General features: G+C 46.5%; 1 protein-coding gene across 5 annotated transcripts in view; it reads right to left on the bottom strand.

The window, feature by feature from the left end:
- The window catches only part of ACACA (acetyl-CoA carboxylase alpha), a 108129-nt gene that overhangs the window by 12312 nt on the left and 69083 nt on the right, over positions 1–26734 (bottom strand). For 4 of the 5 annotated variants that reach the window (XM_074922918.1, XM_074922921.1, XM_074922919.1 and 1 more), the window contains 7 exons: positions 20596–20739; positions 19744–19864; positions 17228–17324; positions 13467–13563; positions 12653–12788; positions 6280–6457; positions 4387–4499 (listed from right to left, as the gene is read on the bottom strand). In XM_074922918.1, the coding sequence (XP_074779019.1) occupies positions 4387–4499; positions 6280–6457; positions 12653–12788; positions 13467–13563; positions 17228–17324; positions 19744–19864; positions 20596–20739 (886 nt within the window). Of the gene's footprint in view, positions 1–4386; positions 4586–6279; positions 6458–12652; positions 12789–13466; positions 13564–17227; positions 17325–19743; positions 19865–20595; positions 20740–26734 lie in introns of those variants that run through there. The other variant, XM_074922923.1, reaches the window with a different exon arrangement.

Genomic DNA, 26734 nt, shown 5'->3' with positions numbered 1-26734 from the left:
TCTCTTCCTCTGCCTTTAACAAAGCACTTGCCAGACAAAAATTCAGCAAAGGCAGCAAGAACACCGATGGCAACACACCTCCCAGCCCAGGCGGAGGGAGCCGCTCCGGAGGGGAGAAGGAAGGTCACTCCGAGGCACTCACGTCCCTGGGGAGACGGGCGTTTTTGGATTGTCGCTTGTTTCTTTAAATGAGACTGCTTGTAATTGCTTCACTAAATATTCAGTAGGATTTATGTTATAAAGGTGCAATATGAAATAGCAGTGAAGGTCACACATGCTCACGACACGGGCTTGAAATATCCTTGTACAGCTTGTGCCGGGGGCTGTTCCACCCTGGTCCTTTCCAGCTCTGTGCTCCTAAGGCCTCGTGTTGGCATCAGAGCAAAGGGGCAAAGGGCAGGTACATCCTTCCAAAAAACCTCCTATTTTGGGGGAAAACATCTACAGCCCTCCTGGGAGGATATTCGAGATGCCAACTGTCATGAAGGAGCTGACAGAAAGCAGCACTTGCTCTTCTCCACTCATGATTGTGAATTAACAACAATTTAAATGCAGCAGCACTTGCGCACAGGAGCTGTTACTGGAAATCAGCATCGCCTAAAAAGACAAAGTTACAACCGCACTGACTGCATTTGTCCAAGGCTTCATGAGAGATGGGATCGCAACAGCAGCATTTTTCTTAGTTGTTGCTCAAGAAAACAACCGGCATTTTGATTAATTACAACACTGAACAAACAAACCCCCTGCAGAAAAGAATTACTAGACTTTAGAGCTGCAATCTAACTTCCCGAGCGAAAGCTCGGAACGAGACAGGTCACAGGATGGAAGTTTTCAGCCACACAAGAAACAAAGGTGCGTCAGGGCAGCGCCCAGGTCACCAGCAAAGTCCCCCTCAGGTGGCACAGGCGGGGCCAAGAGGGACCCGCGGGCTCCAGTCTGGTACCACACCCCAAAACGTTGATTTTCAGAGGAACCACTATGCTGAAGCGCAGCTACGGGTTCAACGCTTGGAAGTTTGCTCATTGTTCGGAAATTTAAGACAAGTTTTGCACAGTCTTTAGCCAAATAAAATGTGAAGCAAGCCAGAAGCCAGCAGCACAGCCCGACTGTGACAAGCGGAGGGCTGTCTACAGCCCTGGAGTCTGCAGGGGACAACCGGTGCCTCCCGCTTCCCGATCTTGCTCTGACTGGAGCCATTTGGCCATTTTTTTCATTCATATTCCACCAATTTTTTGTGTACATTACACTGTGCATCTGACACATTACATGCCCAGAATCTGCATGACAAAGCTAATTTTTATTCCACTCCTGCATGCTTTACTCTAACCATAATAAATAAATAAAAAATTGAGTCTCTGTATTTTTAACTATGGCCTGAGGCTTGCAGTCTGAACCCTTCCTACACTTCTAGACAACCACCATTCTCCTTGCACACCCACTCAGTGTGGAATTGTGCTCCTGGGCAGGATAAGGACTATCCCTTCCTTCCTTGCCCTTTGCTCCGCACTGTTTGCTGGTTTGTAACAGCACAACTCTGAGTGACATTTTAATAAAACGCGGGGCTAATAAACATTTCAGCAACAGTGCTGGAGAATTGATAATGAACAGATTTATGTCAAATTATTCAATATCTGCCAGCCTTCTCTGCTCTCACGCTCCCCAATTGCAAGTCCAACCCCAGTGTCTCGAGACGCCTGGGATGAGACACCGTCGCCCTGCTTCCCCACCCCTCCGCAACAGGCACACGTTTGAGAGCATCTCCCTTCTCCCCGCTATTCAGCAGCTCCAGGGAGGGATGACAGCCATTCAGGGGTTAAAGAGAGGCAGTGAACCCCCAGCTAATGAGTAAGAATTCAGCAGGCAGTGTAAGATAAATGGAGCTTTCTCTGCTTCTGCTGGAGTCAGCATGAACTGCGGCCCTGCGGCTTGTTTGTGGCAAATGGAGTGCGCGAAATATCAAAGGGCAGTGATCCAGAAGAAGACCGACTTTGACAAATTTTAAATTGGCCAGAAAGAAAACCAGAAAAAAAAAAAAAAAAAAAAAAATTATGCAATTCACTGTGTCCTGCAATCTCGGCTTTCCTGCTATGGTACAGAATTAGTGGCAAAACAACAGCAATGATCGCCTGATGTTGGGAGCAATTACGAGCCATCTAAGTGAGATGCTTATCAGTGACTGAAGCTTTTAGAGCTCTCTGTATGTACAGTTGTAAGTGACTTGCTCTTGTGTTGCAGTCATTTTAATTAAAGTGTATGGAGTTTGCTGGGAGTAATTACCCTGTAGAGGAAGAGGGGAAAAAAACCCCTGAACAGGCTCCTGCCTCCTCACGTAGTGTGGCATTGGATTTTTGAGACCGTATCCCCTCTTTCTGCCTGTATTTTCTTCCGGTGACGCTGCTGCAGGTCCCATCCGTGTGATTCAAGGGTGCTCTGCAGGCGTCCCGCACCCACCCTGGGTGACAGACCCTCCGGAGGGGCCACCCGACAGCAAATTAAGTGTGTTGCTCTGCTCCCCCACTTCCTCCACCACTTCAGGACCTAAAGACTCCAGCAGCCCTCTTTGTCCCCAGGCAGTGACCGCTCCTGGGAAGGGACTGATGTGGCAGCCGTGGCACAGAGGACACCGTTTCTTTGCAGAGGCAGTACGTTGGGTTGTTCGTCGGCAGGGAGATGGTGGAGAGAAGGTAAATACTCTTCAGAAGCAGCGCTCCCGCCGTAGCGCCATTTATCTGCACGGCCCCGCGCTGACTGCTCAGCATATTCCCCTCTCTAAGCACACATCTGATTGCTCCTGCCCCTGGAGACTCGCGCCGCGGAGGCAGCTCAGCTCTCGGGCAGCGGCTGCCGGGGTGCAAGCACCCACGGGAGGTGCAGCTGCGGGCCCTGCCCACCCCTGCAGCCTCCGAACTGTCGAGGGTCAGACACCCTAGAAGAGCGTTTGTTGGGACCCTGTGCTGGGTGTCCAGGCGCTGGTGTAGTCACCCTGTCTGCCTGCTCCTAAAGGGATGCTCTTGAGTCTAACATAGGTCAGAAGTGAGGTTTTGTGAAAAGAATCTCCTTGCTGCAACGGGTTTTGAATTGCAACAGACACAGGTAGACAGTAACATCCATCCATCCATCCATCCATCCATCCGGGCACCTGCGTCCTCTCTCGCACGCAGTGACACGCAACACACACGAGCAAGCTCTGAACTTGGGTAAAGCTGCTGCCTTGTGCTGGTCTGCAAAACTCAAACACCTGCTAACCTGCTTCTCGCCCAGAAAGCCATCGGCACAGTGAGAGAAAACAAAGAGAGTCTCAAAATACTATCATTAAAAAGAGAGAAAATGCCTTTGATGCTATCAAAGACATCAGTAAGAACCTGGTTTTCAGCAAGAAGTCTGATTCTTAACACTCCCCGCACCATTTACAATTATTATTCTCTCCCCAAGGCATATCAGAACGGTTGTTTTGTATATAAATTGTTGCACTGCCATAAATTAAAAAAAGCCAAATAATAAAATGTAACTGCAGCAATAGCCACGATTTATCAGTCATTTGCAGAACACTTTTCCTCCTGAAGGATCCCAAAAGGCTTTATAAATTCAAACCATACCCACGTAGCATGCCTCTTCCACTACTGAAATGTAGTCAATTTTGGAGGTAAAAAGAGGCTCTGTAAGATTATATTCTTATAGTAAGAGCTAGTAAAGAACTATTTAAAGAGTCTATTCCCCCGAGAGAGTACATATCTGATATTAAGTGCATTTTGCTGAACAGTCTGTATTTTGGGTTGTTGGGTGTCTCCCAGGCGCTGGGATCATTTGGAGCGGAAGGCGCAGCAGTAACGCAGCAACGCGCTCACCACGAGCACTGCAGATCACCACCTGTTTTACTGAGGAGGTGAAGAATATTTTTTTATTTTCTTGAGACTGAAGAGCAGACGGAGATCATTACTCAAAATTACCTCAGACACACTGTGATAGTCCAGCCGCCCAAAACGTCTTTGACCAAATTCTTAGTTACACCAAATGACACCAGCTGAAGGTTTGGCCCATGAGCTTTTAGTGAGCTGAGCAATTGCTGAGATGGAAACTAGACCCAAGCATCCTTAAGTGTCTGTTGTAAGACCCATTCAATAAAAAAAATAAAAAAAGAAATCAGTTTGAAGAGGCCCTGTATTACACACAGCCTAGGTATGCTAAATGCACATGAATATCATCTCTCTCACACGTACATACATGCAGCTTGTCTCATCTGGTTTTCTTCCCAAGTTAAGATGGCAGTAAATAAAAATTATCATGAATTTGATAAAATGCCTCAGTGCCCCTTTTTAAGGTCTATAAACACATTCATTAGCCCCCAGCTGAACGGATGGCTGCTCCGCCAGCCCCGCGCAGACGTACCCAGCCGCTCCGCCAGGCGGATGTAGATGGGGTCCACTCGCCTCATCGTCTTCACCAGATCCTTCCTGCGGAATTTGATTTCTACCGTCCCCTCCGGTTCCAGGATTCCTCCTCTGATCAGTGACGGGAAAAGAGAAAAGAAAGGCACTTTCAGGTCATCAGACAAGGGGAAACACAAAACGGAATGGTTCAATGTTATCTAGAAAGTACGTAAAAAAAAGAAGAGAAGGGGGGGAGGAAGACAAAACAAAGAGAAAGAGAGAACAAGAAAGAAAGAATCTTAGCTATTTTTTCTCCAGTGCCACAAATGCACCCCAGGCTTCACAGAAACACGCCCATCCCACAGCGTACAGTACAGCCTGGTACAAGCAATGCTCTTCGGCAGTCTATTTTAAGCTCTGACCTGAAAGCTTTTTCAAAAGGTAGGTAAGCTTTACAAAACAAACCAATTAACCAGCCATTTTCATTAGAGAACCTGCCCACTTCCCAGGTCAAAGACAGGAGCATGTGATTTGAAACTTGGGCTTGGTAAATAAAATCACTTTGGTCTTTAACAGTGAGGGTGGGAGTAATGATGAAGGTCAGGGCTTCCTGATGAGGGCTATGGAACAGCCACAGCAATAAGAATTATTACAAATGCGTAACAGTACTTAGGGACAGGATGACATATTTTGCAAAATAATCTCTTTCTTGGCTACTGGAGCTCAAGACCCCTATGGTCCAACTACAGGTCTGCAAACCACACAGGTTCCTGATGTCTTGCAAGGCAGGGAGCTGGCTGGAGGTTTCCTCAGAAAGGTACTGGGTGGGAGCAGTGGGAGGGACCTGCTCCTGCATGCACCCCAAAAAACACTCCGTGGGGGGGGAAGTAGTTTGTAGAAATCCTGCTCACAGTGTCTGACTATGAAGCAAACAGGCTCCATGTTTCTAAGTAGGAAGAGAACAACAAAAACATCTGACTTCCACGAGATGAAGATTAGACAATGTTTGCTCAAGATACAGAAAACAGTGGGGGGCAACAGAGCACAGGTCTCTGTCTCACTTCTTCAGAACAGAGAGAGAGGCAAGCATCCCACCAGGAGCAAAATCCAGTTGGGAAGGGCAAGGGAAATGGGCATCTAGCATGGGCATCTTCTCAACACTTTTTTTCCCCCCTCTGGAGCAGCTGCCTGGGAATTTTGCCCTGCCAAGATGGTAGAGTGGAGAAGATGCCCTGATAGCACGATCTTCATGCTGTCCTATATGCCTTCCTCTACCTGCTGCAGATAGCCCAGGCAGGGCTAGCTTTTTCCTCCAAATGATTCAGTATCTCTTTATTTTAGAAATTCTTTAAAATATTTTTTTAAACCTGCTTCCAAGAGTTTGCCTGTACTTTTATACCCTGAACACCAGTAATTAGAACTTCACTTATGCAAGTTATATTTCATTAAAAAAGTGCAACTACCCAGGTACTCACATGACAGACAGTGCAACACTCGGGGATTTTGAAGCACACACTTATTTACACTTATTTAATTTACAAAATTGTATACACAGTCACTTATTTAAAACGCAAAGCCACGTGTGGAAATATCAGAATGGGAAAAAAAAAAAAAAAATCCTAAGCACCAACATCTCACTGTGCTTTGTGAACGTTAGCAATGAACCTTCACAGAGGCTGGCTCACACCAGCTACAGAATTTACCCCCACCTACGTCTGAGTCAGGAGACTACCCGAACTGTCCTCGCTGTGAGCACTACCCAGCAAACCCCTCCCAGACACTGGTTACCACTGGAAAACGGTCAGCCCCTCTCAGTAACAAACTGCCACGCTCTTAACTGAGAGCTTCTCGCTCAGCCAGGTAATTATACCTCCGAGCAGGTGGGTACGGAGGGAGGAGAAAGCTGCCGTACCTGCTCTCGCGGTCCGCGTACATCTCCATGTGACGGGGATTAATGGTCGGGTCAATCACTGCCCAGGACCCTCCCCTCAGCTCCGCCTGCGGTGGGATGTAAATAAGCACGGGTTGACGATACTCTCTCAGGCCGTCCACAATGTAGGCACCAAACTTGAGCACTTGGTCGTACATGTCTGCGGGAAAAAGGACACAGCGCTTGAAGTCAGCGTGTCAGTGCTTCAGCCCTGCCACGCTCGGTCAAACCGGGAAAAAAATACAATTATCCAGCTCTTCTGACCACCTCCCGCCGCAGCCTGCGAGCTCTGGCTGTCGTTACCCGGAGCTGGGCAAGGTGGACTCAGAAAGGAGATGGTCCCACCTCAGTCCTGCTCCCAGACACTGCCCCTCCCCTCCGGAGACCCGCTCCAGTGTAACCACCCGGATTCCCGGGCTGCGGGGCTCAGCGTGGGCACAGCTTCAGCCTCCCTGCCACGGACCTTCCCCACCAGCCACGTGATGCGCGTGGCACGACCTAACGGCAGCAAAAGCTTTTACCTATCTCTGTAAAAATTACTCTGTGGGGAGGGATGTGAAACAGCATTCTTCCCTTCTTGCATTAAAATTTAAGGGCGTTTTGCCCAAAATTAATAAGAGTAACTCCACTGTGTAAAGACAGTACCTTGAAAATATCAGCCCCAAAGGTGATTTAAATAAAAGAGAAAAAGAGGAAGGCAAAAGAATTTATATGAGATGATATAGTTTATAATGGATATAGTTTATAACGGAAACAGGCACCCTTGAATATATACATTTTGTTACATATAATTATATACAGAAGTATCAAATAAAATATAGAATAAATGAAAAACACTTATTAGGATCATCTAGTCCATCCCTTTGTTCACAGGGGACTGTATCCTACATTTCTTTCCCAGTGCTTTTTAAAGCTTTCATTTAGAAATCCCAAACAATAAATCTACTGCTTCTTTAGGGGCATTTCCACAGCCAAACAGATGAAATTTTCCTCAGTATTCAACCAAACTTCCCCTCCTTCCCCATCCCCATTAATTTCGAATTACAACTCCTTGCATCACCCTGCATAATCTCTCCACTCCTTCAGGCTTGCTATAAATAGCAGTATACTTTTCAGTGGTGGTTTGTTTGGGGTTTGGTTTTTTTTTTAGACACACTATAGGTATTCATTTCTCCTGTCTCCCAGGACAGTATTTTCAATCCCCTTCATCATTTTTGCTCTTTGCTTAGAACCTCCCAGTTTGTCTAATTTTTTTCTGGCCATTAAAATACCAGTGCATAAAGCAGAAAAAACAAGTGGGTTGCATGTATGTACCACGCACACGTGCTGGCCCTCAGTAATAGTCTTAAAAGGGTGAGACACATTTTTTCATCTAAACCCCTGACAATCACTTGAGAAAGCCATCATTTCTGCAGAAGAAAGAGACTCCAGCCAAAGTCCCCTTGGCATTTAACCCCAGTTTAATGTTAAGCATTAACATGGACATAGTTAAGTACTTAACTCTTCAGGAAACACACACACTCTTACAGATATACACACACTAACACGTCTACAGCAGGCAAGAGAGATGCGTATAGTGTGTGTGTGTGTGTATATCTATATATCTATATATCTATACATCTATTAGCACCACAGGCACTGATGTGATCTCTCCAGTTCATTTGCAAGGTCACTGTCCAAGCACCCAAGAAAAGGAGTTTCACATTATTTAAGGAATGTCAAATGCTAAGGAAAAGAAGAACAATTTATTTCCTCTAATTGAGAATAAGCATAAATTGTGGCAGAGACAGTGGGGACTGAGAACCAAACAAAACTCCAACCTTTTACTTTGTCCTAAGCAAAGAAAAAGACCTCAAAAGGGGTGACAAATTTATTACTAATTACACAATTATTTTATTATGTAGTGCTAGTAATAAACCACTTGAAGTACTTTCAGCTAATTCTAGTGTTAAGAAAATAATTGCTTGATTCAAATTATTTTAACTGAATTAATTCTTTACTAGACATTTTTTACTAGTGCTACATAATAAAATAATTGCGTAATTAGCAATACATTTTTCACTCCTGCCAAGGGTATATATTTTACTCAGGTTAAGTGTAGAAAAAAGAAGCACTACTTGTTTGAAGAAGGCAGAGGGAGGAGGAGCAGGGAAATTGAGAGACACTTGATGCTTTCTGTGCATAGCTCTAAATCTCTCAGTTTTTCCAGGTGGCATCGGCAAGGTCAGGGCAGTATTTCTGTGCCTGCGATACTTTCAGGATCAGACTGTCAAAGCCATCTATCTAGAAGCACGAACTTTGCCTCTACACGGTTCTGCACACAGTTACTCCTTTTGGGATCCTACAACACAGCACTTTGTTTTCCTGGAACGTCCCAGCAGCCTTAGGTTTATATTTTACATATAGATTTACACCAGCTGCTGGCTTCCATGGATGCTCGAAACTTCCACTGAGGTCAACGGACCTGCTGCTGCACTCGTTTGAGATGTGGCTGCAAATGCCTCTCGTAGAGGATTTCCCCTTTTTGTAAGGGAACAGCTTCCACTAACGGAGACCAAGTTTTGCCCAAACAAAGGAGAGACAATCAATGTGCCTGCCACCAGCAAAGGTCCCCACGGTGCCACGCACGGCTCTGGACCACAGAAGCTGCAGAGCTCCTGAGATGAGCCAAGGGGAACTGCAGTGTCCGCAGGCTCCAGAACTGTCCCCAGCATTAACAGCAGCCTGCTCTCCCCTGGGGCTTGCCCTCCCTCCATCCCACCTGCTCAACTTGCCTACACCTAGCACTTCAGCAAAGTAGGGACTCCTAAGGTGTATTTTTAAGAGGTAAAATATAACCTAAAACATCATAAGTTGATGAAGATCACAAAAACAGTGCAAAAACAACCCAAAACATCTGCCTGTAGTCCCCACGCCCACTCACCAGAACACACAACCTCCCTGATTTACGTTAACACTGCATTAGAGTGTGAAACTACGCAACATTCACCATACTGTGACAACTGCCTCTTATTTGCAGTTTTGCTGCATTCTCCATCCTTACAATGCAAGTAGTGCAGCTTCTCCATCCTTACAATGCAAGTAGTGCAGCTTCTCCATCCTTACAATGCAAATAGTGCAGCAAATGTAACTGCTGCAGGTGGGAAATGATGCCGGGTCTCAGTGGTGCCCGCTGCTCTGTGTAGCCCTGTGCCTTGGCAGGGTGCAGACTTTATAAACCGTTAATGCTGTAACTAACACATTTACTATGTTTAAAACAAAACCCAACCCCTTCCGTCCACATGCAGCAAAGAACACGGCACGCACTTGGAGAGCGGGCTGTCCACACCACTGTTCTTGCAAAGAAGTTGCTTATGCTGAGACTGGAATAATGAAAATTAAATATGATTATTTGTGGGCCAGATTTAATTCCTGTATTACTTTAAAACTCAGCCTAATAAACCGCCTGCAAGACAGCAGTGCTGCAGAAGTCCTCTAGGAACCACGGCGGTGTTGGTTATTCAGGAGGGCTGAGAGCCTTCGCAGCACACCTTCCCGTTCCCTGCCTGCCTGCTCAGCTGCACTGTGCATCCGTGCCTACTACACACAGACATGAAATCTGCTGGAAGCTGTTATCATTACACTGTATGTGTAAATATTGGCAGTCAGATGCAGCAAGCATGCTAGAAAGGCTGCAGACAGCTTTCTGCATTTCCATAGTGGCAGGCAGCGTGCCCTGAACCTCCAAAGCTGGAACGGATCTCATCAGCTTGGCTGGATTATCAGATGGGACCTGAAGGTAAACACCAGGCGTGTGCTGGCTGCAGACACATCATGTCCCTCATAAACCCATTCCATACAAGCAATACCGGCGTTCGACATCCAGGTAATCAGAGATTTAAAACAGCCTTTTCATTCTGCTGATTTTTTTTTTTTTTATTATTGTTATTTATAACCCGTCCCAGGAAAAAAATAATAAGTAAAACATGAAAAACCAACTGCGAGTGACCCTGTAGCACAAGCGGCGCTGCAGTTTAATGTGGCGGGGATTTGCATGCTATCAAACTATTCATGCCGAGTCCAAGACCCTGGTGCTAATTTTCAGTAAATTTCACGCTTGATGTCTCCCCGTTGTGGGTCACTGCCGGTTCGCCTAAATAAACCACTTCCAAATGGCTCCTCCATCTAAATATTCAAGCCAGTTTTTATAATTTAATTTTGCATTATGCTGAATAGCCTTCTGGCCAGATAGAGCTCATTGGGGAAACCACCAATACCATTGTGATACGCTTTTATTTATGTTATTTATTTATTTATTTTACGGCTTGAATTAGACCTCCTAGGCCGACTAGGAAAGAGGGGCGCTTTTTTTCTTGCTGTTTTTTTTTTTTTTTTTTTTTTCCCCTCCACTAATGTCAATTTTCAGCATAGCAAGAGCTGTCTCTAATCTTTTCCTACTCATTACACACAATTTTGGAGCCATTTTACCCACAGTGCAGTCGGCTCCTGGCAGTGTGTTTGTGTGCACTGAGGGGTGGCATAATTGTTTATTTTCCCTCCCTGCATAATCCCCAGCCAGCACTGAAACCAAAACTGCAAACAACTCCCCAAGGAGCACAGAAAGTGTCAGGAGAGACCAACACTTGCTGCGTGGGCCCCGGCAGCAAACAAGGTGCAGGAAAACGCATGGACCAAGGTGCAAACTGCAGTGGCTCTGCTCGTCCCTCCTCCCCCTCCTGCTACCGGCTGGGGTGCAGCAAGTGGGGACACGCAATGTCAGCATTAGCATCCTTATAGAGCCTTTCACCCGGGGCTTCTGGCCTCACCTCCAAAGCTAAACTCGGTTCCTGAGGAACCCAGCAAACAGCACTGGCAAAGCTGACAGATCTCTCAACGTAGTAAGGTAAAATAATATTTAACGAATGGTTGGTGAAGGTACAGCAGCAGCTTCCCCTGAGCTGCGTGGTAGGGAAAGCAAGTCACGAAGGGAGGGCAGTAGCAGCCCACGGAACAGAAACCTGAAAGAGAACAGGTGTATTCCAGAGGGAAGAATTTTGCCATCTTTTGCCATCTTCCATCTTCGCACCCGCAAGCTCAACAGCACTGCTCTCCACCCTGCTCATGAGACAGCAGAGCAGGACCTCAGCCTTTGTCACCCTGTGAGTCTTTCCAGAGCAGGAACTTCCACCACGTTAGTGCATCTCTAACTTTTCTCCTGTGTTTGTTAACTGCCACATGCGGGTAAGAGGCCGTAATCTTTTACTGATGTAAGTTTTACAGTATCAATCTCACATTCTTGGCACTTCACAAAATAGAAAGTACCAATACGTGATGCAAAAATGTAACTGCTGGGTATTAACTGAGCAGCTTTATAACTGTTCACTTCCTCTGAGCATCGCTACCACCAAAAGAGTCAACGGGGAGACAGTCCTTGATAGGACAATATTACAGTGGGACAAATCATCAGTGAGACAATGTTGATAGAATATGCCTGTACATTTTTGATATGCAATATTGGTGGCTTGTCCAGCCCCACTTTTAAGCTGAGGCAGAAGGATATAAAGCTTTCAAAGCAGAAGGGGTTTCCTGAGATTAGTGTTTAACTAGCCCAGGTTGGCAGCTGTAAATTTTGCTGGCAACTAGACCACTGTTAACATTCAATTACCTGTTCCCACTGCAGGTGAGACTTGTTGGATTCGATGATTTTTTCCAACCTTAATGATTCTATGATCTGGCCAGTTCCTGACCAGTACGATGGTACACATAAAAACACGGTTGCATTGCATTTTTGAAAAGAACTTGATATCAAATTTGCACCCTGCTATATATTCTATGCTATTCCTGCTACGTGCCTAAAGCCAAGGGACACAGGGGGAGGAGAGGAATGAAACCCTGTAGAGTGTCCCTTTCCTCCAGCTGGTTGTGCAACGATTACAACTGACTTTCAGGAGAGCCGGGCAGAGCACTGCCACGATTTCAGAGGGATGACATGTCCAAACACTCTGGGAGGCCTGGAAAAGTACCCCCTTATTAGCATTTCTAAGGCAGGTCACATACTTGCCATGAAAGGGGGGGCTGAATGCAGACTGCAACAAGGAGGGGTGAGGCAGAGCCCCTCTGCAAGTTTACAGACACAAGCTGTCACTGCAGTTAAGGCAGTCTGACAGCTAGCTGCTGCCCAAAGACAGGACCCACTTCGGTCCCTTGCCACACACTTCCACAGCCAGTCTGTCCCCAGAGAACTGCTTCAGGATGCGAAGCCAGTAGAGCTAGTGCCACTGGGGTGCCGCGGGGGGAACAGCAGCGGTTCCCTGGGCACTGAAGGACAAGCCACTCTGCAGGACAGCCCCGAAAGGGGACCCAAAGCCACGGTTACCTTTCATTCCGCCAGAGAAGCCTCTCCAGTTAGCAAAGACCATCAGAGGCAACCCTTCTCTGTTGAAGTCGTTGATAGCCTGAGCAGTCTTAAAGGCAGAGTCAGGGAACCACACCTGACCAGCCTGCTGGATTATCTGTTGAGAGTGAAAAAAGACTGTTAAATTTTGAAGCCCATTAATGCAAGAGCTGGCATAAAACCACAAAAATAGATGCAACAAGAGCTGTGATGTGGAATTAACAACGAGGAACTGCGCAACTTTGGATCTGCCTGCCCCCAGAAAAATCGGGACAATCCTTTCGTCACCAACAGCAACAGGAGTGTTCCCACTGGTTTAGCTAAGAAGAATTAAGATGGTAGAGAAAGCCAGACACTATCACTGCTGTAAGAAGGTGAAGGAGAGAGAAAAGCATATGCAAAGGAGAAAATCCTGAAGTGATGATGTAGGGACAGAGGTGTGAAATCAGGCAGGAGAAAAGCAAAATGTCAGAGCAGAAAGACCATGAAACACTACGGTCACATCAAGAGAATAGGGAAATTATTTTTGCTTGCCAGATCTCCTGGTCCCTCGTCCCTGCACCTCACCTGAGCCATAAGAGAAGCAGAACTGCTGGGGAACGTGCCTCCGGTACGACGGCCAACACAACCGTGCGCTCGCTCCTCCCAGCACCTGCCAGGCATTAGCACCTCACCAGGGAATGGCTATACGCTTTGTCCCACATTTGGGGAAAAAAAAATCCCCTCAAAACAAGTGCTCTTTCCACAGAGACATTTGCAGAGGACAAACAAGCAACCGAGCACACGTTCAACCTACCTTGGCCTCAGAGTCCAGGTTTGCAGGATCAGCAGGGATGCTGAGCTCCACCGTTCTTGTTTCTACGGCAACTACTCCTACAGGTATTCCTCCCAGCCTGGTAACATGCGAGACAAATGAAAATTCGTATTTCTACTGTTACACAACTAGACATTTTTTCCAATTTGCATCAAAATACTCAAGGCAGACAAATAATGCAAGCAAATGGCAGAAGCAGCATTCTGGCCTTTTTGAAGAGTACAGGCATGTGGCTGGAGAATTTCAGAGTAAAGTCACAGTTCTCAAAGCAAAATCTAGTTCTAAAATCTAGCACACACCTCACTAAAAATTAAATAGAATAAACCAAAGCCCAGATTTTGAATGATATAGCTGTATCTCCACCTGCCACCTTCACCTGCCACCACAGAGATTTTGATTCTGACAGTCTTAACCACAAAAAATAAACATAAAGAGCCAACCTTCCCAAGCCCTGTTTTCACAAGCACTGCAGGCTGATGGAACAGATCCACAGGCTGCACGTCTGAGCAGTGCTGATGTCCCAGCCACCCTAAACCCCACTGCTCACAGAAACTCCCTCTCCCAAGACTCAGGGTGAATGACGGGTAAAAGGTTTGGGTTTGCCTGTCTATCTCCTCCCCAGACCCTCTGCTGCGGGATGACAGAAGGGTGGGACGGGTGCAGGGACAGAGGGATGGGCAGGGAGGGCTGGCACCAGGGAGGATGCTCAGCTCTGCTTTCCACAGCATCTCACCACTCCTTTACACAAAAGGCATCTTGCTTGCGATGACAACTGCCTACTCCCAGGGCGGGAGTCCCAGCAGAGCCTACGCTCTCCCCTCAACCACCTCAAGCTGGATGACACGCACTGCAGGCAGAAAAAGTGACAAGGCCTATGTGCACTAGGGGGTTGAAAATATTCCCATTCACTATGATTAAGAGTCTGCCTAGAAACCCGTAATTGCAGAAGCCGTCTTAAATCGGTAACTTATAACTTCTATATTAGGGCCCATGTGACCTAATAAAGAACATCTTTATCCAAGTATTACAGTTATTTATTGAACTTGAAAACAGCTCAAAACAACTTCTGTTTTCCATTATACTTCATATAAATTTTATCAGGCTAGCACATGAAGATGCTACATCTTGTTTTATAGTGTGTCCCTGGACAAGTTGCCATAGAATAATAAAAGACAATTTACAGCCAACAGCACACATATTCCAAACATACATACAAAAGATGAGTTTTGGCAGCACTTACAGTAACAATCCCAGAAGAATACACTCCTATTTGTTTTTTCAAAATGCCACTGCTTTTGAAAGCAGTCAGTTTCATTTGTATTATATATACCTGTATGTGAGAGTCCAGAGCAACTTGGAATTTGTCAAGGAACTGCAAGCGAAGCTGAGCATGGGCCTGGACAGAGACCATCTAGCTTTGACAAATCATTGATCCCCCCCTCTCCCTGTCCCCCAGTACACTGCTTAACCTCAAAGCCTTTAAATAATTAGAGAATGTTGCAAGGTAAAACTTCAGAGTGTCACAGACAGCAGAGGAAAATAAGAAAGTGTATCAAAAGGTCACAGGACATCCCAAGGTTACGTGCTACAATGAGGAGTGGGGGCAGCAGGCATTTTCGGCTCCTCTCAACAATGCGTAAAGATCAGACAAGATTCTGAGTGGGAAGGATCTTCAGGGGTACCGGCACTGAGAGCCCTGGGCCAGCAGTGGCCAGAGCCGTGGAACTCCGAGGAGGCAGAGCCGCTTTGGCTCGTCCCCAGCTGGGCTGTCCAGCCCACACATACCACGCTGCTCTGTCCTGAGCCGGGCAGAGCCCTGGTACAGTATCGGAGGAGATGGGTATGCTTCCCTGCACCACACTCTGCACTGGGATACGCCAAAGTCAGTTCTAAACTCATTACAGACCCTCAAAAGTCTTAAGAAAGAGCACCAGAGGGACATTTTGCTGAGCACACCCTGTATCTGGAAGCCTCGTTCAGTTATTGTGCAGCATTCCATTAACATACTAACATTGCTCCTGATGGCCATTTCAGAGATGTCCAGAGTGGACACAATCCTCTGGGACTCTGCACAGGAGCTCTAGTGAATGTCATAAGCTTTGCTATTTCATTAGGAGAACTCTGTCGAGCTGTGGCTTTTAAAAGGCTAAAAGAGAAATGGGAGCTCCCAGTGCCAAATATTCTGGGGCCACGTGCGCTGTCAGCGTAACCGAGGTAAGACACAGCACTGATCCACGGCCATAGTGGCTGGGAGCCCAGGTGGCCATCCCAGCCCTGCTTGCCCTTCAGGAACAGCAGTGTCTCTCCCTGTCTCCCACCAAATGCTCTGGGAATCAAACACAGGATGACCAGGGATATCCTGGTACAACAGCCAGTCCCTGAGTCACCAGCAGGGTGAGGTCAGAGGCTGATGGAGTCAGACCCCAGGGGCGGCCACAGGATTTCCAGAAGACTGTAAGCATTATCGGGTTATTTGGCTCTGGATTGTTGGCGCTGCAATGCTGACAGTGGGGGAGGTGAAGGATCTGTAACTAAAAGATTTTTCTTTGACACAGACTTCTGCTAGGCACTAAGGTGCTCTGAACACCCGTCATGCACGGGCACGACTGTATCTCATTAAGTCTAACACCTGAAGCCTCCAGGACCCCATTCAGGCACTTCAGGTTTTTTCTTCCCCTCTCACTTGCTAACAACAAGAAAAAAGGCTGACAATTAACCAAAACCACTGACATCAATTAGGATCTGGGAGTCTGCTGGAGGCAAGAGTATGAAGCTCTGTCTTGAGAGGAGAGCTGGCAGGAGTCTGAGGAATGAGGAGTGACAAAGGATAAGCATGCTGCGTTTGGGCAGCTCAAGCACTTGTAGTGGTGACTCAAGGGAGATAAATGGACTCTTTCAACATGGCTTTATTCTGAGAGGAAGCAGACAATCGGGTCAGGAAACTCATGGAGCCATTTTGGGGGGGTGCAAAAAAATGAAGAAGAAACTAGAAAAGAGGTGACTGAGGGGTTTTTGAGCCCAGCTCTGATTCGCATTCTGTCAAAATACAGGATCCTCTCTCCAGGCTTCTGCTTCCTGCCAGGTCTGAGAGTTCACAGACCTGCAACACTGAGAACAACCCAGGCTGCAAATGTTTTCAAGGCAGGGATCTAAATCTCGGGGCAACGGGGAACACGTGCCACTTCGCAGCAAGGTAAGGGGAAGGGACTCCCCTTAGGAGGTGAGTGCCTCAGGTCTCTGGAGCTGCACATCTCTGTCTCACGAAAAACAACTAAGATCAGGTGTGGCGAGTGCTTGTTGGGAAAATGCTGTGAGTTATTCCATGCAAACCTCAGCATCAAGCTCTTCTCTACGCAGAGTTTCTTGCAATTTGCTCTAGTGTTAGCGGAACTTTTCTTGCAGGTCAAAACGCAAAACAATAAACGGCATGAAGAACTTTCAACTCAGTCAGAGCTGCAAGAAGGTCTCACTCTGCAGCCACACACCTCGGGAAGCATATTTTCTGTCAACATTTGTCACAACATCTCTCTTTTTGGCTTTTGTGCATGTTAAAGCTGTCACCTCCAAGCAAAACAGGAGAAATGATCAGACCATGCTTCATTCATGTGATAAAGAAGTTTCTTATTCAAGCAATGAATTAGTTTTACTTAGAGCCATCAACTTCCAAAGGATGTTCTAGAAAAACGCAAAGCGTAACAAAAACTTGATTTCTACAAATGTCTGAAACGCCTCTTAGATCTTACCTTGCTCGACCGACCACCACTGTCTGCGCCCAGGGCTGCATGATCTCCAGGAACGAGCCATTATCAAAGAAACCACTTAGCCACTGTCCTTTTTGACCTAAAACGAAGGGAGAAAAAGGGAAATATCAGAGGAAAGAAGGAAGAAAGAAGAGAGAATATCAAAGGAGCAACTGAAACTTGCTTAAAAATGCCAACTGGAGAACATGGCACTGTCTTTTTATTTATTTATTTTTAAATAGATTATAATACAAGGGAACATTAGACAGCTGAGCATTTGTCTGCCTTCAGCCATCATGTCTTATTTCATTTGCTAGTCTGCATAAAGACAGTAATTTATCAGCAAAAGCATCATTTATTGTTAAACGACGGGGTTCAGATAGCAGAGGGACTTCGCATGCTTTTAAATAAATAACGGGTTTTTTTCAAGACACTACAAACATTTGTCAAAAGGCAGTAAAGCCATTAAAGATGTTTTCAAAATGCCTATCTATTTTAAAACTTATCTCACATTTTTCTCTTGATTCTGCCTAATCTTTCCTTTAAAGAAACAATGCTGAAGAAATTCAGGAACTAAACATAAGAATTTCTATGACTGCCTGACTAAAGCACACATCTGAGCGTGTTTCACACCTTCTTTGAAAAAAACGGAAATGACATACTCCGAAACCAAAAGCCTGCTTGCTGCACAGAAGACCCCAGATGATGTGTGTCCCTAAACCAAAGCACACTTTAGGAGTCACCGTCCTGGATCAGCCCACGTGCTGTCAGACCCGTTCTCTTGCCCAAAGGCAGCAGCAACTTCTTAATGCTTGAGAGGCATCCAACTGTTTCCAAAGAGAACATTACCAAGACGCGCAGCTCTAAGAGAAATAAACTTTTCCTGACCCTTGCAGACAATCAGCTCCTACGCTGAAGTATGAGGCTTGATTACCCTGATCGTGCTCACCATGAACTAGTATTATTTACTCTTTATAAAGCCAGTGCAGCATCAGGCTTGGGGTTCCTCCTGCGTCACAGACTCAAATATCTCGGCAATACCTCTCCATCCCCACGTGTAACAACATACCTGTTCACTAACAATCTCCATGCATTCCTTCAAATAAAATTCTCAGGATGACAGTTACCCCCAGGGAAAGCAAGGCAGCAGCTCACAGGGTGTTTCTCTACTTTCCATGGGTGTTCCTTAAGCGGGCACAAGTGACACTACGGATGAGTTAGGCCTCACTACGCCGACCTGTGCAGTGGCACGGCGCTGCTTCTGCTCTCCTGACAGGAAAACCATGGCAGGAAGGTTTTCCAGTATTTCAGCTTGGACCCTACTCCAGTGAATAGGTAAGGCCACAATGAAAAGCTTTCATTTGGGCTGACTGCTGATGCTGGATTGGGGAGGGACAAGGAAAATTTGCAGACAGTTCTCTTTGTGCAGCCCCCCAGCCTGTGCAAGCTCTATATCCTGAAGTCAGGGCATCGAGATACTCTACCCACCCAGACAACTACAGAAATCACAGCTCTCTGGGGGCACCTGCCTGCCACTGGGGCTTCATGAAGCTCTGCAAAAAAATCCCAAACCCCAAATCCCTCCCATCTTTACCCCTTGGAACACAGCTTCCGAGGAAGGCTTTAATCTGAACAAGCACCTCTGCTTCTGCAAACCCAAGTCCAAAACCAATTAAAAGTGGAGATCCAAGCAAGCTAACCTCTGCTGACTTAAACAGGATGGAGAGTGTTTTATCAAGACCAAACTTGTAATTACTGTGTTCTACATTCCTTGCCTCTGTGGCCCCACTGTAAAATGTGACCATCCATTTCAAAATTATCTCTTTATCGTGAGCCCAAAGCTGATCGTTTAGATTCTGGCCTCGTGTCGGGCGTCAGTTTGAAGAATATCACGGCAATATCTCCTCTAATAAATGGCTTTAACTTTTCACCTAGGAGATATCTGCTTTAACTTATCACAGGGAATCATCTGCTTTCCTTAACGCTTCCACTAAATTAAAATCTGAAGTCACTCGATTTGGAAGCCAGCGTTAGCTGCGCTCAGACAGCTGGATGAATTACTTGAGAGATGATGAAAAAATATTATCCAAAAACAGAAAACTTAGTTTATCACAAATCTCATTTTAGCCCCCCAAACTCATTAATAACAGCAGGCATAATGGTCACTCAGTTTGCAGCTTGTACTACACAGGCTGCACAACCCCAAAAGCACACGTGGGGGTTCAGTGGTTTGCAGCATTTCCAATACAGTTATTCTCCATGATCTGCAGGAATACTGTGATTCCTCCAGCGTACAGACCCTGTGTATATGGATCTTCCTCTGAACCATTAAAAAAAAAAGAAAATCTATAAAAGTAACTAATAATTGTAGGTGTCCTCAAGCACTCAGAGTTTACATGCTATTTTTATGTATTATATTCAAATTGTTTGAATTACTTGATAAGCTCAAATATATTTGGATTGCAGACATAAAGCCTTGACACATTATTGCATATCCTGGCCACCAAAGATCTACATACTTGGGTTTGGGCGTCCAGCCAGCATCCAGCGAGGATCGTAGGGAGTCTTGGTCGGAACAAACTCTATGGTTCTGTCTATAGGATCCTTGACTTTGAGGATAGGAACAGGGCTGTATACACTCTAAGGGAAAAAGAAAAATATTGAAGGAAGCAGTTCTGCACGGCTTTGCATCAAACACCAGCTCTAGAGGACCTGGTCCCCCACACGGCATAACCCCCCCACTGATGGAATCCCAGAGCCTTGGCAAGAGCCCAAAGAAACTTCCAAGGTGCTCCATACACCCTCTCCAACCCTCCTTTGGCATCATTTGGCATACATTGTACTTCATTTGCTCTTGAACTTCAGGCACAGCCAGCATTAGCGAGGGGTTGCAATTTAATTTTTGAAAGGTGCCCGGGCCACCTGACTCATTCTGTGCACTCTTTCCTGAAGGAAGGTGACCTGCGTGTTCTTGTTGCTACCTTCCTGGCTGCAGAGCAGCTTACACATATACATCAACTCCTACAAATTACTGCCCCAGAGGGGAACTTTCAGAGTCTTTTCGGTAAGAGACAATTCGCTGCTTACATAAAATGCTGCTGCCCGGAGTACTGAGGGCAGCACACCAGGGGAGCGATGTGGAAGTGCCCAAGGCAGTGCCAGGCTGCCCCACATCCCAGTTCCTGCAGCACTTTAAGACAAAACCTACTTTGTTTCCTGCAGTACCTTAAGGCTTATCAGCCTTGATCATGAGCCTAAACCATTTTGTTAAGCATCATACAAACATGGGAAAAAAACCCACAGCCCCCAAAACCCTGTGAACGAAGCGAATGGGTAGCGGCACCTCGTGCTCCTGCAGGGCCAGGAATTACCTTTGGCATGTAGGAAAGCCACTGCAGAATAGTGTAGACTCCTTCAAAATCATCACACACGGTGCTGTGCGTCACTCCGTTGTTGTGCATTATCTGGATCCCGCCCAGCTGGTTGTTGGAGGTATAAACTTCCCGTCCAAGCACCTTTTGAGTGAAAAAGCAGGAAAATCGTCAGTGGACGGATGTACCAAGGAGGCGTTGGCTGAGGAGATACTTGCAGCAAGTTGTGATCACTTTGACACCACAGGATGGAGCAAACCACTCACAGTAGACCCTCCTAAGACATGCAGGCAGGTAAGATCTTATGAATAGTGATCCCAGAGGGAATGATGCAAGGGGAAGCTGAGGCAGAGGGCACTTATAGGACTTGCCTGTCCCCAGGCAGCAATGGAGCTGATATATGACCAAGTCTCCTGGGTGCTGACCTGAGCTCGCCTCACTAATTCAAACTTGCTCCGACTAAGATGACTGGTAGGGTGGGCCCATTTAAACCTTTAATTGAGGAAAGAACCAACCCCATACGTGAAGACGGGTATAGCAAAGACAAAGCTCCACCAGCTCCTTGGAGAGACTGGAAAGAATAAGACTCTGACTGCTGGGCTTCTAATTCTCTTGCACAGCTCCATCTCTAATCTCAGCCCAGGCACCGCAGCTCTTTTCTCATTCTCCTGCTGTCTCTTTCCATTTGCCCTCTCACTGACTGATACACTGATCTCTCGGTCACTCGGCTTTCTGCTCCACTGAGTCCATATTACTAATAACACCTCTGCCACGGCCAGTTTACCTCATGAAGGCAGGAGCACATCATTACAAAATAAACTCATAACTTTGACATTCTAGCAAATACATGCCGTTTGTTATTTTTATGGGTTGAGTCTTTCTAACAGACAGAGGGCATTACATACCTGCTTCATTTAGATCTTAAAAAAACCCCTCGAACACACACAAACAACCTGCCCTCCCCCACCAAACAACCCGCGCAGCTCATTTGAGGAGAAGGGCTAACCCAGGAGAGGAGCAGCCCGAGCCCGAGGCAGCCCTGTCCTCACGGAAGGGATGCCTGGCTGACTTCATCCTCGCCCCGACATCCTACAGCGAGCGCCTGGGATGCAACACACCTCACCCATTGCAGAGGGGAACTTGACATTTCTCAGGATTTGACCTTTGGGGCTGAAAGCAAGAAGGTGCTAAAGGGATATGAAAATAGAAAATGTTGATCTGGTTATAAAAATACACGCGACCAATTAGCTTTCCTCCTGCACACCACCAGTTAGTCACAGCTGGGGTCAGGGAGCCACTGTGCCTGTGTAAAGCACTGCCTAACCAGTAAGACACAACACTATCATTTGTAACTCCAAATTTATCTTCCTTTGGAGGAGAAAAGGCCTGGTGTTTCACAAAACTCAGCATTTTGCAAGCACTAGATGATCCTCACAAAACTCCCCGTCAGACAGATGTCAGTTGAGGTTTATGTACCGAGGCACAAAAGTTATGCAACCAGCCCAAAAATTTAGAAGTCAATGTAAGCATTGTGGTTTTGCACAGAGATGTTCCTGGGTCTCCTTTCTGAGTTCAAACACCTTCATCTTCCTCTAAGAATGTCCGTGCCATGAAAAGGCATGGTAGAAAAGACAGCAGCACAGATTTAGGTTCAAGGAAAAGAAAAGCACAGGCCTCCAGATGCCAGGCACAAGCCTAGCTAAATGCTTTCCACAGAGGAAAATAAAAATAAACAGGATTTAAACTCCCCATCTATGAACTAATGCAAACGTATGTACATGCAAAATGGGCCTCTGCTGCTGCTTATCCAGAGACACTGTAGACAGCTCAGGTTTACCACTGCTGACAGGCAATGAAAACAGTCTAATATACCGCCTGCTCTCGCCCTTAAATCCCTTTTTGGAGATCAAGATAAATATGCAGTTCCTTTTCCCGAGTGCTCCAGACATTTCAGTGAAGTGGCAGAGCATTGTGAGGGGCCGTGCAAATGAAATCCCTCTGTAATACTGAGCGGGCGTAGTATTTACTTGTCAGTGTTTGTCAGCAGAGGCGACGCAGTCCCAAGCTGCATTTAAAAGTTGCACCAATGAGCGCTCGCTGCCTTCATTTGTATGACATATATGTCCACACATGTGCACCTGCACTGAGTGCAGCAGGAGGGACATGTCATATGGGCACTCGCAAGCTCTAAATCAGCCCCTGACTTAAGCACAGCCCAAACGCAGAGCAAGCTCCTCCTCTCCCCGGGGCAGAAAGCGTGTGGCCAAGGGGTTAGAGGGGTTTGTCTGCTGGGGGTACTGCTGGGCTGGGTGCTGCTCCCCTAACCTGCTTCTGCACAGTGCTCTTCTGCCTTCTCGGGAACAAGCAGAGATCCTGCCAGCTTGTTTCACACCTCCAGCTGCAGACTGAATTGGGTGCCAGAGGTTAAAAGGCACTGAAGGGCTAGCCAGCTTACAGACAATGATCATTGGGCTTGAGAAAAAAATGAATGCAATAGCTCATCCATTCAGCTCTGCTAACCACCTCATCTCTGACCTCAGAGGACTACATTTTTAAAGGCTGACAAGTAATTCAATCTCCAATTAACAATCTTAAATGGTGCAATGCATATTGCTGTATAAATGTTTCTGCAAGAAAATATCCAAGGGTGAAAAGAGAATACATCTGCTGGAGAAGCCCAAAACTGATGCTTCTACAACGAAGGGAATCGGGTGTTCCTCCGTTAGACACGCCGTCAGCAGAGGCTCGAGTGGATTTAGAAATGTTGCTAAATCAGTTAGACAGGTACTTGTGGGAGAGAAGACTGCGCAGGATTAAACCCTGTATCTGATATGACCAGGATCTGACAAAATGGTAAACTTCAAGTTTGGGCCTGCCGGGGGGGTAAACTGAGTCACACAGAGAAGGAGGCTAAGAAGGGAAAGTACTGCTAGCCCAAGGTTTACAGAAAGTATCTGTTTAACGACCAAACACGTTCCTGGAAGGGTTAAGTTTGCAAAGCAGGCCCTTCCTAGCAGAAAGGTTACTAGCGCTCCAGGGAGCAGACAAAGATGCAGCTACTGGAGTCAGCTGCCACAGACCAGAGATCAAGAAAGGTCCAGCAAGAGGGGTGGGAAAGAGCAGGTTCCAGGATTTTAAAGCTGAGCTACACAATACACATGTACCCAAATATTGGCAAGATTTGACCTCTGGTCTTGTGCTTAATCTGGTGGCAAAAACGGCCAGAAAAGGAGCAGCCATGAACAGCAAAGCACCAGACAGTAAGCTTCTGGCACGAGAAAAATCTGCTTTAAATCAAAATTCCTTCCACTCCACGAAAGCTTGGAAACCCAGAAACCATGTTTCTGTCCACCCAGAGTCTGACATGTTACCGGTCAGGGGAAGCTGCTGCAGGTGGCTGGCCCCGCACACAGATCCCAAACTCACTCCTCCTGAAGTCTCTAGTCAGGACCTCCCATTTCTGTTACTGCTCCTTGCCTGCACGTTAGCCCAGTGCCTTTGCATTTTGGATATAATTTCCTTTTTCCAACTCCGGGGCAGCCAGGCTGACGTCCCCGAGCGAGGTGCAGCAAGTGCTGCCTCCCTCCGGGGAAGGTGGTAGCAAAGAGGCCTTTCCCCAGCAGCCTTCTGTGTTTCTTCCCAGCTTCTTTCCAGCGTTTTCTTTCCCCCACGACCCCTCCAAGCACTAGCATTAACCACAACCACTAACACAGCGCTGTCACTCGCCGCGTATTTGATGCCAACCAGCCTCCCAGTCACTAGGGACCCCGGTTGGGTTTGGAGGAGCTGCTGAGTCTCCCCTTTCTTTGCTCCTTGAAGACAAACCTTTCAGGTGTGCAGAAAGCTGTGCATTTAACAGGGTACACGGGACAAAGTGCTTCCTCTGCGCCCCCATCTCAACAAAAGGATGAGGATGTGAGTGAAGCGGCCAGAAGGCAACACTAGCTCTCGAACCGCCCGTGTCACAGCTCAGCCCGTGACTGCAAAACACCCTCTGTTTTTCAGATAATGCAACCTTTGACAGCACCTGCTTACAAAACTCACGGGCGGCACTGTCAACACTTCTTTCATTCGGTCCTCCAAAAGCCACTCTCCCTACCCTTACGGGAAACTGCATCTCTTTTTACTTCAGAAGATCTTTTGGAAAGCACAAAGGAGAGGCAGGATTCTAGCAGCCTTTTCAGCCTTTAAAAGACCATCCTCAACAGGTCTATAGGCATGTCATATGCATATTAATAATTTTCTAGCACTCAAACCCATGATGACCAGCTGCTTTCTCTGTGCTCCTTTTCAGAAACTGAGCTGCTAGTTAGTTGAGACATTCACTGCAAAGCTGGTTTGGCTGCAAACTTGATTGGCTCATATGTTTCATCAAAGATGAAAGATCTGAAAAAATGACAGCAGAGGGCTTGAATGGGAATCATTATGTAACATAAGTGCTGTTATTATTCAGAGCATATCATGTGTTTATATCAAATATAAGTGCCAGATTTTTATCCGAATAATTTCAATAATTGCAATTCCCATCCCACAATTTATATTATCTGCCAGAAACCTGAAGCAGAAAAGGCACATGCACATACTATAAATAGCCTATTTTTCATAAACAGGCAGAAATGATCAGAATAAATGTCTCATCAGAAAACACAATGTAGGAACTTAAAACCTGACTGCTATTATGTGCAGTCAAGCCTCAACAGATCTCAGAGTGTTCATTTCTATCCCTCAGCTCTTCCCCCACACGTACCATGTCATTAGAGGGTAAAGGCGCCGCAGAGCTGCTCCGGAGCCCCAGGCTGAGGCAGGGGGCCAGCCAGAGCCGTGCTCCCGAGCAGCCCCGGGCCCGAGACTCGCGCCCGCTGGCGTGGCAGCACGAGCACAGACGCCTCCTCTCCTCTCCTCTCCTCTGCCAGGAGACGAGCTGCACTTCTTGCATTTCTAATCTCCAAACGCGTGCAGTTCCCGCACTTTTAATTTACGAGCGTTCGGTGGGGGACCCTTCTGACTTGGGAACATATTGGCTCGGTCTAATGCTTGGAGATTATTAAAGTCAGAGCTATACTCCACTATCAAGTCTACAGATCTTTTATTTAGAAGATATGGTGCTCTAAATGCACAAAGAGCTCCCCGTCACCTTCACATTAAAGCCCCTAGTGCCTGGTAAATGGAATTATATAGCTGTCATCTCCTTTCCCCAAAGTTTTAAGAGTACAATGGGCTCATTTTTTCACACTCCATCCCAGCTTCAGAACTAAGAGACCTACTTTGTATTGATTTAAAGTCTCAGAAATAAATAAACCTGCTTCACCAATGTGATTCACAAGAAATTCATGATACACTATTGCATGATATATTTCAAGCTGTGGCTCCAGCTCTTTTTTTCCTTTGGTGAGTGATGGGGGAGGTGGGAGGTAGGGGGAGGTGGGGGGGAAGCTGACAGCCTGATGGTTATTGGAGATGGCTACTGACTGCAAATCCAGAAGCAGGTCTTGCTGGTGGAGTCTTTTTCTTGCTTTAATTTGGTGAGATCAGAGGGGGAAGGGGAAAAAAAGCAAATCACACTTCACCTCAGAGGCAGCAGGGGAAGACGCATCCAGATGGACCGTGCAACCACAGCTGGCCTTTCTACACCACCTTCTGCCTGAAGATCCCAAAGCCCCTCACCCATACAAAGGGAGCGGGGCTCCACGGCTGAGCCGGCACGGAGGAGGCATCTCTCCGTTTGCAGATGGCAGCATGAAATGTTATTGGGAGGAAACGGTTTTTCCATCTTGCAGTAATTGATGAGGATTTTTGAAAATTTCCAGATTGCAACAGAAAATCAAATTTTGCAATCTTGAGATCCGCACGGATAGCAGACAGAGTCAAGATGTTTGCTTCTGACTTCTGAAATATTTGTTTTCGGTATTAGAAATAAAAACTAATTATAAAAGAAAAGCCAGTTGGGGGGGGGGGGGGGGGAAACAAACAACAAAACTTTTCATTCGACCACAAAAAATCCGAACGAGAAATTCATCAAAACTGATACTTTTTTCCTGAAGAGTTCCAGTTTCAGTGAACTGGCATTTTCAAATGAAAAATGTCTTGTCAAAAAATTCTTGCCTAGCTCTCCTTTCAGAGTGTAGGGAGACTGCATGTT

The sequence above is a fragment of the Athene noctua genome, chromosome 19 (genome assembly GCF_965140245.1).
Source record: "Athene noctua chromosome 19, bAthNoc1.hap1.1, whole genome shotgun sequence".
NCBI lineage: Eukaryota > Metazoa > Chordata > Aves > Strigiformes > Strigidae > Athene > Athene noctua.
The sequence above is the reverse complement of the archived record's forward strand: the minus strand, read 5'-3'. Positions and strand labels throughout refer to the sequence as shown.